Source organism: Diprion similis, chromosome 2 (assembly GCF_021155765.1).
Source record: "Diprion similis isolate iyDipSimi1 chromosome 2, iyDipSimi1.1, whole genome shotgun sequence".
In the NCBI taxonomy this organism is placed as follows: domain Eukaryota; kingdom Metazoa; phylum Arthropoda; class Insecta; order Hymenoptera; family Diprionidae; genus Diprion; species Diprion similis.
The window spans coordinates 17579451-17593462 of NC_060106.1; the positions used below are offsets into that span (position 1 = coordinate 17579451).

Sequence of the window (14012 nt, forward strand, 5' to 3'; positions counted from 1 at the left end):
CAACTGGTGTGGCTATGAACGAATACGCCGAACGAAATAGGGAAAAATACAATCTTGACAAGCCTTAAGACGTCACTACCACGATTAATTCATTATTAGGTATCAAGCTGAATCATGTGGACATGCACATGCTTTGTGGCATTCGACGATAACAGCAATGAATATCGCTATTAAATTATTACACATTATACCTATTTTTCATGCAAGTAACATTGGTGTAATCTTTAAATACAACTTTCACATCCAATGGCTTAATTACCGTCCTTACAAATATTCAGCATTTCAAACTACACGTTCCTATGCACTTATACAACACGGATGACTGGCAAGAATGAAGAAAAACTTTGGAACTTTGGAATGTCTACAAATAATATGTTTTATTGAATTGTTTAGTAGAATTAACTGTTGAACCAGAAAGGCAATGAAATGAGAAATAATTGGAATCGAGTAATTTCTAGCCTAATTCTCAGTTTTTGCATTCTGTCTAGGTGGATATTGATTATACATTATCTATTTTATTGCATATTTATTTTTAGCTTTGCGTAAAGATAATATACGATCCGAATACATATCTTTAGATGCGATGTTTCGGTAACTGTAAACATATTGATGATATTATTTTCTCGCAGCCGCACATTTATCGTTATGAAATATAATACTTAGAATTACGGAGCCTAAATTGATAATCGAAAGTCTTTACTCTGCAGAAGGTGTGACCTTGGGCTTGACTTTCACAAATTAAAAGTAAAAATACATGTATGAAAAAATATTTTGATGAATTGACAAAGCATCAACCAAAGATTTAATTTAATCATCAATTTTAGCGGGGAATCAGAAAACTTGTGGAATATTTTTGCCTACAGAAAATAACAATTTTGAGGATACTGCGCAGCGTAAAACTTTTTGCTTTTTAATTAAATTCTTGCAGGAATTCGGGAATTTCCGGACCGTTGCAGTCTCCTCCTCTGGCGATTGCGAAGTCTGAAAATAAGTACAGCGTGAAATTAAAATCCTGTAAATATGTTAATATATTGATAAAATTGGATGACCGCTACGGTTGGATGTAAATTTAATTGTTTAACTTTGAAAAACAGTATTATACGTTCAAGAAACGGCGACGTTGCAATTTTCGTGTTTACAAAATAAATGAAGAAACGGCGGAGCTATATGGTACAATGTTGATAACATTGTGCAACATTGCGAACAATAAACGACATCTGACAAAATTCCAATAATTTATACAATCATGCCATGAAACAATGGCAGATATTTATTCTAACAATTAGTCTCTTACCATCAGCAGCACGTCCTCGAAGGCGGCTCTTCGCACAATTGAATTCGCATTTGTTCCCGTAGGTAACTCCATCGTTTGCACACACTGGGGCAAATTCTCTTGTGCAAAGGCAATTAGGGACGCCTTCACCGGAGGTAGTCGCAAAGGCGATCATCGCCAGTAAAAACGCGATCAGGAAAAATTTCATCTTTCTGTAAAAGAGAGTAAAACGAAAGGCAAATCTTCAATTCTGATCTTTTATTAACAGTACTTGATTCCGTTGCGCTCTTCCAGTGCAACTGCAATAAATCCAATCTCACCGTTTAGTATCGTCTCGTTTGTATCCACAACAATCACGTGTTGTTTGGCTAATGAAACAAGATTGGAATTATTGATGCCTCTGTCTCCATTTAAAACTAGGTTCCTACTTACGTGGCCTAAGATAGGCTTTATCGTCGTCCATGATTAGTATCGTCCACAAAAATTTCAGATTACCAATCTTATACGTATAATATTATCGACCCACAGAGATTCTGTTATCAGTGTTTTATTCGGGACTTCAATGTACAGATTAAGTGCGGGTAACGCACTCTAAAACTTGAATATCACTTCTATAAAAGCAAAAAATATTCACCTGCTTCAAAAAATTGAGCTATATGATTCGAAGTTTATAGTAAAATAAACGAGTCTAGGTTGTTCTGTTGCTAGGAAGTTGCGAATCAATGCTCGGGATGATCCTCAACGACGAAGTACTTACACCTTGTCTGATAAAGTCCAACGGCTGAATGAATATGAAATGATAAAACAGAATCATTGATTTGACAGAAAATTTACTTGACTATAGATATGCGTTAAATATCTTATCTCGTGATACTTATCAATTAATCCTCATACAAAATCAGCAACGGTTCGTAATCTTCAAAATCACAGATGAAAAACCGTTCGGTCATACATCCGTTCTTGAATGTCTGCTCCAGATTGTCATGACTCGTGTCGTTTAATCTTCGTTAAAAAAAAAGATCACACTTTCGGCATTAACCTTGCGAATTGACCTCGAAATTTTTGCAAACTCGATAACCCCAACGCGTCACGTATTTCCCAATTCAAACGCATCTTGACTTTGAAACAATGCGCAATGGAATCGAGCCGCTTCTCTCTTCAAGACGCCTGACAAGTGCAGCATTCTTGTGCATCTGTAAAGCACATGCTGAACGAAGAAGACCAAACGACGTCGCATCGATTAAATTTGTTAAAAAAATAAATTTCATACGCGTCAATTTTTCCTTTACTTTACAACGATTATTACATAAATATATAATAAAATAAGGTACATAATATCAGCATGGCATTGACGATGTACATATACTTATGCCTGTAACATCCATTGACAAGATATCAGAGCAGCTCGAGGTGATGCAATTATTTGGAGCGCGAAGCCCCTGCGGCGAATATCTAATTGGATCCAAAGTCGGTCGTCTCACGACCATAAGTAAGTAGACGTGTAGTCGTATACTAGATAAGGTCATATAGATAGGTATATACATTATATGTATATACATGCACACCATGTGGTCGGAGAAATTCTTTATAGAGGAGGCGAATTTATATACCCGATAAACTTATCGTCAGGAGAGTGAGAGGTGTCTAGCCGCATAGACGATATATGTATGTATAATGCCGCATCAAAGTAGCTGGTAGTTACGAGGTTATCACTTTCGCTTATAAGAGACCTTGTCAAAGCTCAAGGAATCGAATTTTTTATTTCGGTTGTGCCTTTCGAGTATTATACATTAATTATTATATCACAATGTTGGATACTTGTATAGGAAAAAAAATGCAGGATTTTTAAAACTCGATTGCTCAATCTAGATATAGTGACAAGCCGCGTTATCCGCTGCTTCGACCGCGGTTATATTTTTATTACTGATAAGATAAATTATAGATTCGTCTTTGTCGAGACGTGTTTATTGCATTTTATTTCTTTCTAATTTGCGCGTCTGTATATGCGGACCTTGATTTGTGCGCAATTATAATTGTACGGTATAATTTACTCTCGATAAGAATTCGTTGTCGATATTATTAAACTTGCGCAGAAGTTTCACGCGATATTCAACGTGTCGTAGACGGAAATAAAAAATGTAGAAACTTGTTCGGGAAGTTATACATTAGTCTGTTACAGTATGCCTGTAAAACAAGGTGTAAGTATAGTAAGATACACATAAGATTACGGTACACCTGTTCTCCGTTAATTCCTACTGCACTGCGGAAAATTGTGGGGAAAATATATGACAATTACCTATGTGATTTAGCAGAGTATTTCCAATTGTTTCCCGAAATAATATTACCTCTGTAACAGCTCGACGTAATGCAACAAATATAAGTATATGCCACGTGACCGTTTATACACCGACATATTCGCATAAATTCGTCGAATCTGCAAGCTCCCAATGAAAGCAGCGAATATATAATATACGTGCCTACATAGGTACGTAACTTTATTCACGGAACACTAACATTGAGCAACAGTTTACAGTCAGGTTCCGATCTGGAATATCCTGGAAAGCACGCGGAGAATGATCTAGAATATGTATGAACTACAAAAATAATCTGGAAAAAACAGTTGTGGTATTATTCTTTTTTTTTTTGTTTTTTGTTTTTTTCGTTTCTGCTGACGAAACGTACAATATTAGACTGTATATTTATGAGTTCAATTTTGCAGGGTATAATTTTGGTACGATAATTAAATTAGACTTGTTTGCGTGTAAAAATATTCGTCGCAGGCAGACGTTCGTTTTATCCGACAGCGCTAATTATCCATTTGCGAAAACATATTTATACCACGTATGATAAGTACAATCTGTAAATGCCTGCCGGTACATCTGCAGGGTGTTTTTCTACGTTCTTATTCAAGATGTAACAAACACAGAATTAATTATAGAGAAGAACTGCTACTCGCGTAGAGGCTTCTGTATATACTAATCAAAGAATTTCTTTTATGTCAATAGACGTATATTTCGATACGGCGAAATAGATGTTTTGTTCTTATATTATAAAATTTTGTTAATAGTTAACGCATCATATTTGTCTAAAATAAAAATTGATGATAATAACGAAATATCTATTTCACGGTATACAAATATATACAAATGTTAACAGTAAATAAACTCTTTGCTCAGAGTTACTGCGTGGCAAAAAAATAATTCGCCAACATCGAAGGTCGATTACCTAAAAATACCTATCGACGTCTCTGAGTCTGCAAGTCGTGTAAAATATACTTATTGCGACGTTAATAACACCGAAAGAAAATGGCACGTAGACGATAAATACGTAAGTATATATATAACAGATCATTCTGTGAATACATGTAGATTGATACGTTCATCTGATCAGTGACCCCAAGAATATCGCCAGAGCTAATATACGTGTATATACACAGTTCGCCTCTTTTGCGTATGAACGTTTAAGACACGCGTACAGCATCATCGTTTCACATGATATGCTCTTCTGCGAAAAAAATCACGATCGTTACACGCGTTTTATCACAGGCACGGCAGCGTATTTTAATGATAAACAAAAACCAGGCCATATTGTAGAACATATGCACACGCATGGGTGGACTGGAATCCAGTGCACACATTACCCTGAAATTCAGATACGATAACATATGTTGTTCGTAGGATAAATCAGACAGTGATTTAAATAGGCGAGTGGAAAATATTTCCTATTTGTCGCAGATCACGTGTAATGAATTACAAATGCCTGCAAGTATAATAAAAAATAGAAACTAAAAAAAAAGAAACTCTTCCAAGATTTTGGTATTATTGTAAATATAACACTGCAATGGTAAATGGACGTTAGAAAATATTTTTGAACGGAATTGCGTAAGCGTATATGTATATAAGAAAATAAGTTGAGAGTATTAATTTTCATCTTACGATTAGATAATTTCATGCAACTTTAATAATAACAACACATAGATAAACGATATAACGTAGAGTATCAAAAAGTTCGCCGGACGGAAAGTGCGCGTCGTATTTCTCAAATATTCCACTATCTCCGCCAAATATTCAAAGTCCATTTCTTATCGAGCCCGATTAAATTTTGCTTCGCTGCAGTTTCCAACAAACGCGCGATAGCGCAAAAATTATCGAATGCAGATCGGCATGTTATGTTCTCTATATCTTCAATCTCCGCCCCTTCGGATCACGTATGAAAAATACCTACAATTTGCATCACGTGTGTGTTCTCAGGCAGGCCATTTGCTGATGTGACGAATGATCATAGGATCGTGTGTCACGTTCTCGATCATACACATTTAATTCATTACACACGCATTACAGGTGTACCAACTCTCATGCAAGACGTATCAGCATCCCGTTTCCACCTGTTTGCACCTACGTATGTATATAGACGCGGTTGTGCGAACAGGAAATCTGAGAATTTAAGGAAAAAGCGACGGGATGAAAAGATTTAGGTCTTATTAATGAAGAAACCGACGATTCAACGCATGTTTCGTGTCAGCACTATTGTCGAGTTCTGAACAATTTAATACTCCGGAAGTGAACACTTAAGGGAGCACGTATGACTGAAGAGACAAACCCATTACCCCAACATGGTTGTTGTAACTCGATTGATCTGGTTTCTTGGGATATACAGGCGTGTGGGTTGCTCGTGTAATGTTATGTCGTATGCATAAAAGCGGGCTGAAAGGCCATCGAGGAAATAATGCTATTATACGTATGTGTGCTGGCACACTTTCTGGCCCAAAGCACTATGCATATTAGACTCGATGGCCTGCCTACATTATGACTGATAAGTCAGCAGCAATGCACAAGCCCATAGAAGCTTGAGTAGAAGTTTCGAAGCGCGTATTGTGTATACCTGTATATACTTGTGGGCGGTAGACAGTGTTGCTTGACAGTGATAGAGTTACCTAAATTCGTCAGATACAGTGGCATTCAAACCAGTAAGGGTTGGAATATAAGCTCATGTCGAAATACATATATCAGGTATTCCACCCCAAACCGATCTACGTCTGACCCTAACCATCGACGATTTTTTTTCTTACAGTATGGTGAGAGAGTGCAAAAAACATTTTTCACCAAGATATAGATTTTTTGACCATCTAGACCATTCTGAAAAAGAAAAAAGAAATCAGAGGGACAGAAGTGGGTCGGTTTGACGTGGAATGCCTCATATGCAGTCTGAATAAAACTGATCGAACAATCCCGGTGGGTAAAATTTACCTCTGAAACATGGAATAATGCGATAGATAAAAAATTGGAGGACTTGAGGATAAGGAATATTCCTGATGAACGATATAAATATGTTCCAAGATATGGATCCTCGGAAATGAGAACGCAGGCAAGCTGCCAGAGCCAGCTTTTTCCTTGACCTCTGGCTGATACGCTACTCATTGAAAAACAAATAAGCCTATATAAATCAGGCATATATATACGAAAAGTTATTTAGATAAATATCTATGGTCTCGTTTAGACATTTGCATTCTGAAAAATGGCCACTTCGTTACACTAATGTATAATCTATACATTATTGTCCTTGCCGTAGACAGATGTTGAGCATATATATTCAGTCGAAGTTTTTTAAAATTCGTTGCAAAAACGCGCCGAGCACATTTGTTACATGTATATAGTGCTTAGGTTGAACGTGTCCTTCGAGCATCGACGTGCCGTTTCGATAATGAATTATTGCATGAAAAAGTGGAAAAGTGGAGTGTATAGGTACTCTATTTTTTTTTACCATTTTGCAAACCAAATGTAGACCCTTTTTGGAAGTTTATAACGAGGTCTAGGAAATACAAAAATCTAGCAATCCCAGACGACTACTTCGAAGCATTATTTAAATCCACGTCAGTTCCTCAGCTATAACCACGGCCTTCAGACACGACGCCTGAAAAATGTTTCTGCTGAAACTCGACACTGACGAATCGGAGGGTCAAGTGTGTCCCCGAAAATGTCTGGTACATATAAGGAGATCAAATGGATGAGAATATTGAAAGGGATTAGCAATGACGTGGCCGTGAGAATTTCCCGAGTCGCATGTAGCGAGGAAATTTGAAAAACTTTTTTCGAGAGTATATATAGTTTGCTGTCTGCAAAAGATTAAGATCCACGTTTATTTTTGCATCTGTACCTAAAAGTAACGGAGATCCGACGCATGGTGCGGGGGGGTGTATTTTTAGAACTTCCCAATTTCAATATGTAGGTATGTATGTACGTGGAAACGGAATGTCGAGAAACCTGCCACGTATCCGGCATTCGTGCGTAAGCTTTATCGCGGTTCTGTGAGTTTATTATCAACGGAGACTTTCGTATTCAAGGGATATTCCGTGAACGCGTAGGAACCAAGTTAGACGTCGAAGAACTCGTTTCAAATATCCTGCAGACAAAGTATAATGCGAAATTGAAACAGAGTCTCATCCGTTTGCAAATGATTGAAATAGACTCAGCTGATCCTTTCGAATCGCGTGTATGTGCATACCTCAATGGCCAGAAGTAGCTGCCAGAGGATCAAGATTTCATTTTATTTCAAATTCTAACGCTCTGACTGCGGGGCATTAATTTGCAATATATAGTTACATACCTATACTTTCTTGATACGCGGAAAGGCAAAATTAAAGCAAGTTATTACATCTAGAGATTCAGATGAGAAACCTATCATGTATGTGTGACGTGCATATGAGTGAGTGTCAACTTTCCTCCTACTCAGTGTAGAGTTGAAAACAGAATATGAAACATCTTTCGAACGCAGAAATATAATGATTGAAAGAAGACTTTCTCGCGATATACCATCTCTGGTAGATCTCGTGTAACCAGTTTTACCCATTCATCTTTCATTCACCTGTACAAATCGATAGCTCCACGACTACAGGATACACCGCTGCAAAGTTGTATAAAAAACACGCGAGTGCTTTGGTTTGAGGAAAAAGAAGAATAAAAAAAAAAGATTTTAATATTAAGTAGGATTGCTTGACATATGTTTAAAAATAATTCAAGGTCGCGGGCAGTCTTGTCTTGATGTCATCTGTCGCAATGCAGTAATACCGGTTGATCGTTATGCCATAATACCTCGAAAGGATGATGCAGTATGCAACTACTCCGGATTGCATGTATCAATGACTCGATTATTTCCTCCTTACTACTTGCTGCACGCTCTCATCGATCAAGGTCACAACATTCGCGTAACAATTTCAATATACGATATCACAATTATACAACGTGGGCAAAGTACCGTATTGAAACGATTACTTACTATTTTATTTCCCGACCGTCGCGTCGGTGACGTCGAGCATCGTCGTGATAGCGGTATAAGCGTAACATTATACAGTGTATGAGAAGTCCGTACAGTCAGTCAGCTGGCCGCCGATCCGACTCAACAGAAATATATGAAACAAAACGGCATGTGAATTTGCATACATCGATGCCGATGTACGCATTATCAGAGTTGCAGAGATAAAACCAAGGGGGTGTGCCTTCGACCCTGGATCAAACATTATAGGACATTTCCATGAAACAACGACGCTGAGTCATCGTTGGAAATATAAACTACGTCGTGTTTTGACAGGGGCCGTTGTATTCCGGGAAAATAATTGTATGACGTCGACGGTTTGATAGAGACTCTCTTATCGCGATGTATGAGACGACTAATGACGATGAGCATGGGTGTGCATTTACATGGGTGTTGGTGCATCTACGCACGAAGCACTGTTTCGTGGAAACGTCAAATGAGCTGGCAATTATAGGTGGAGTATATTATATAAGACAACCCGCCTTGGATTCACCTGCAATTTATGATATACTGTCCCTAATCCGTACAATGACGTCCAGGATATATGGTATTATGGACATTATTTAAAATGGAGTAACGATTACTGCAGGTATAATTGACAAGGTATATTTCTCTGGAATTTCAGGTGGACATCTGCCCGATGAGCAAAACCACGAAGATAGTCTAGAAGCAAGGAGACGTAATTTTGTTGACGCTGATTAACTATATAATATGGGTCGTTCAAAGAGTATTTTGAAACAATCTAGGTATTTTAAACTAATCGAGCTTAAACCGAGGATCATTATGAGTTCTCAAACTCTGTAATTGCTACTGCGTTATCACTAATTCGTTTCTACTGGCTATGCAAACAGAAAACATATAAACAGGTTGAATCATTGTAATAATAATATATGACGTGCGGCGAATTGCGTACAAACACGTAATCACAGGTATTTTCGCTATTCAACATTATTTGTCAGGCACGAGTTTACGAATTCATGATATCCTTGGTTTCAACTCGATTAGTTTAACACAACTACATAATATTATAGATTGTTTGAAAATACTCTTTTAACGACTTTTCATATCTATATATATATATATATATATATGTATACATGTACGTATATGCAGGCATATCAGGTTATCGTACACGTGTAAATTTGATAGGTGGGATCACGCACGATGTGAGGGCACATGTCAGGTAAGAGGGAATTCACGTGGCACGATAAAGGTTGCAGGCGTCTCGACGCCCCCGCGCCGCGTCACGGCGTCGTAGCGGCGCGGGTATCGATTGTGACGTCACCGGCGGGGGCGTGGGCACAGACGGCGTAGACGCAAGGGTGAAAACGCGACGTCGCGACGCCCTGGACCGTCTAGTCGAGCGGTGGGCCCTTTACTTTAGCTCGTCGATTGTCGGATCGTTTGGACGAAAAGCGGATGCGGTTTCTCCGTGCAGGGAAATCAAGCTTTTCCCGTCACTGCCCTGCCGTGCTCGTTGAGAAATCGGTTGGACGTTGAGAAACGGGAGGAAAAAGAGGGGAAAAAGAAGGGAGAAAATGCGACACAGAGTGAATAGCTGGACTTTGAATACAACAAGCAAGTAACCAGTGACGTGTATCGGTATTAGTGTAGTCCGCGTATCCGCGGGGAAGGTAAATTGTTTATAGTGTGTGGGAAAGACCCGATTGGGGGGAGGGGGGACAAGTGAGGGAGTGAAGTGAAGTGAAGCGGGAGGGGCGGGAAGGCAAGGGAGGGAGAAGATCCTATATATTGTTCAGCGCGAGTTCCTTCACTTCAGTTCTGCTTGGACTTCGGACGCGTGAACTTTACTAAGCCTTCAGGAAGCGAAAGTTTTCATTTGTTTGGTGCGCTCATTGTATGGGTGAGTTTTATCTTTGTTTACTTGTAATATCATTAGTCTAATTATACGGAGGTCCTATATTTCCCTGTAAGCCAGACCCCCTCGCAGCGAAAATCTCCCGGATATTTATTCGTCTTTAATCCTCATAAACACGTTTCATGAACGGTTACAAGCCCACACTGACCCTGGGACGTAGGATTTTACCGTACATTTAATTCGCGGACGTGGATTATTTACAAACAAGAGAATTAAAAGGTGGCGTTTTTATGCCAGAGAAAGCGGCACGTCTTTGCGCTTTCTCTTTGTCTCGTTGGAAAGCTTTCAGAGCTAGATATTCGACGTAACTTAATACGTAACACGCGTATCCTTGATTTGTAATACCCTTCTCGTAACGTGATGGTCAATACACATACATGTATATTATACAACAAAATTATAAACGGTCAAGGTTTTCAAGTTTCGGGATTTTCATATACGTACCTGCTAAAAAACTGCACACTGTTGTGCTGATAGGTCGAGTTTGCCGTTAGTCATCTTCTACACCGAGCATATATGTATAATCTCTTGTTCTACTTTTGCTTTGGAAAGAAACGACCGGTCGACTCACAATCAGTCACAGTTGTTGACCTCGTGATCTCATCCCATGTATTTGCGTCATACTGTATTTTTTTTTTTTTTTTTTTTTTTTTTCATCATATCAACATACGTCGATCTTATTGTAGTAAACAAAGTCTGGTGCAAATTTGCAAGCAGTATTTCACAATGTAATTGATACACAGCCGTATCTGACTGCAGAGAAGCTTGAGTAATACATCCGTTTACTCGCTTTATCTTTTTTTATGTAGCTTTTTTCCTCCCATCACTTCCGTTCTCACCAACGCGTCATTGCGGGGGATCGTATCTAGGTAAATGAAAGGCCATTCATGGCACACGTGGCATAAAACATTCCGACGCCCCCGTATTGATTCACCACGCGTCACAAGACGCCATGTTGAACTAAGCACGAGGTGCGAGATGCGAAATGGGCCGAAGTAGAAGTGGCGGCCAACGTGACCAAAATGACAATTGAATTACCTCGAAAACAAAAGATTGTGCGCGCGCCATGATTCAAAAGTATTCTTCGTATTTAACCCCCCCCCCCCCCCCGCCGTCGCATTTGACTTGTCTAAAATTTTCAACAAATCTAACGTTGATTTGATAAAATACTTCTTTCACTACATTTTTACTTGGGTAGTTATAATAAAACAAAGAAAAATTGGGATAAATTTTAATATGAATTTTGTTTTTCTAGAGCGAGAGAAGATCGTAAAACACGGAGAGCGCCCTGTGGAGCCAATAAGCAGCTGCAGGGATGAGCGTGGCTACGTGCCGACCGTTGGCCGCTGGGGTAGCGAATGGCCAAGTTGACTCGAGACGGCAGAAACATGGTGCCAGCCGCGGGGGCAGGCACGTGGGCCCTGGATCAGGAGCCTGCCGTTACCCCTGCCGGTTTGGGCCAACGACGAGTCACCAGCCCTGACCTTTCCCACGGTCGAACAATATGAGGAACTAGCAGGCAGCGTTGAACTCGAAACGCAACGTCTGTTGCGTGAGCATCGCTATGACACCGTCGGCAACTTCCTTAGGTAAATAATTGCTCGAATGACAAGTAGGATTGTGTTCACTAAATTTTTCCAATCGCTTTAATAGTAAACTAATGTGGTATGAGTTTTTTAAAGTAACTTACTTTGAAAATTTTCTTACAGACTTTACGAAGAGTTCAAAGTGAGCGGAGAAACTTCGCTGGAACGCTTCTATCGCAAGTATCAGCCAGTGATAACCAACGAACACCATACATGCGTAGGTCTTGGCTTTGAGTTACTGCGACGTTTGTGCAGTCTTAATGAGAGATTTCCTGGCATAGCCAGTCGTCTGTACTTGGTATCCTGTGAAGAGGTAAGAAATACATAAGATTAAATTTCAATATTTCAATGCGAGAATACCAGAAGGAAAACTTTGCACTATTATACTATGTTTTCTTAAGCATACACATTGAAATTGGCGATCAATTCTAATTTCCTGAAAATGTGAAATTTCTTAGTCCAGGGAGTCAGTGATCGGCTCAATATTATCATGAACTACATTCATTTATTGATAAATATCCCCTTGAGCAGCAATCAATTAATCACTTGTTAAATCTTGCAGACAATCGGTGACATTGCTGGGTACGTCGGTGGCGCACCAGCTGCTGACAGTGGCGAGAAAGAACATGTCTTGGTCTGTCTGAAAATTGAGATAAACGGTCGTCGAGGAGTATTGCTTCTTGACCCTGGTTACCATGTTGCGCGTGTCGTCACCGTGATGGCAGATAAGCTGTACCCGCACTCTGGATGGTTTACGCAATCTGAGGAACCAAACTGTAAAAAAGAGTACAATTACACCTTGTGTACTAAAGATTCTGACTACGTTGAATGGCATGAAAGAGAAAACCGTCCAGGAGTTCAAGAGAGAACACAGGTTGCCCTTATCTACGTTGCAAGGCCATATTTAACCGCTATTGACGTTACTGAGCGACGAAACTTAGTCTACAACTTCAGGAGTCTACTTGCCAGGGACACCAAAGGTCATGTTACCGCCGGAATTTACTTTCCAGTCACAATCGAGATCAACAAGACACATTCGTTTACCATCTTTTATCAGACAAGCAATGGAAAAAAACGCCTGAAAATGCCGTTCAGTAAATTCGATGGCTCACCTAAGGTGATTATTAATTTGAATTTATTGAGATTAAACTGTGGCACTATAATGTTTGATACAATACAGAACATGCGTCGACATGTATTAATATCAAAATTTTTTTAGCTTAACTAATGTCCGTAGCTGGACGGAAATATTTAATTGGTTGATTTGTAATTTGCACATGAGTATGTAACGAAATTAATTACTTTCTTTCAGACCTCCAAAGACATCGAGGAATCAACAATTCTAATGGAATGTGCACGCCAGATGGGTCTAACGCATGAGAAACTGGAAGGTCTTCTAGCCAGTCTTGCCAAAGTTATGTGCGATACACAGTATATTGCACAACTTTTAACCATCAATGCAAGAATCAATACCTTGGCTGAAGACAATTAACAGAGGCCGCTCCACCCAAAGAGGTGTCAGCAACAAAACTTAAAAGATTATCATTTTTTCTGCCAGCTTTCCTCTTTTGTTCTTTTTTTATTATTTACTATTGTTTCTTTATACAAATTCTTTTAAACAATGACCACAAGCCAGTCAGAGACTGAGTGACTCTTATTTTTCTTTTATTAACACTTGTTATAATATTTGGGCTTTGCACTTTGGTTGGGTTATTATAATTTTCTTTATTGTATTTTATTTCGTTAAATTTCATTGTTCAATGGAAATGTTAACTGTCATCGAATAATATTTATAACTATTTTCTGCACTCTTATAATTGGCCGTGATTTAGATTTGCCAAACTAAAATCGAAATTCATCCTCCAAATGTGAACGGCTTAATTGATACTGACATTTTAGCAAATCAGGTGTACGATAAAATTTAATAAGCATGACCAAAGAAACTGTTTACAACGAAACGATGCCA

The 14012-nt window shown here is 38.9% G+C and overlaps 1 protein-coding gene across 1 annotated transcript; it reads left to right on the forward strand.

Annotated features, from left to right (window-relative positions):
* Window positions 1-11831: 11831 nt before the first annotated feature.
* Window positions 11832-13990, forward strand: LOC124416276 (the record flags this gene model as incomplete). Its single annotated transcript, XM_046897206.1, has 4 exons — window positions 11832-12049; window positions 12170-12359; window positions 12609-13163; window positions 13359-13990. Coding segments are annotated over 4 exons (1143 nt in total), but the record flags the coding sequence as incomplete, so codon positions are not given.
* Window positions 13991-14012: the final 22 nt, after the last annotated feature.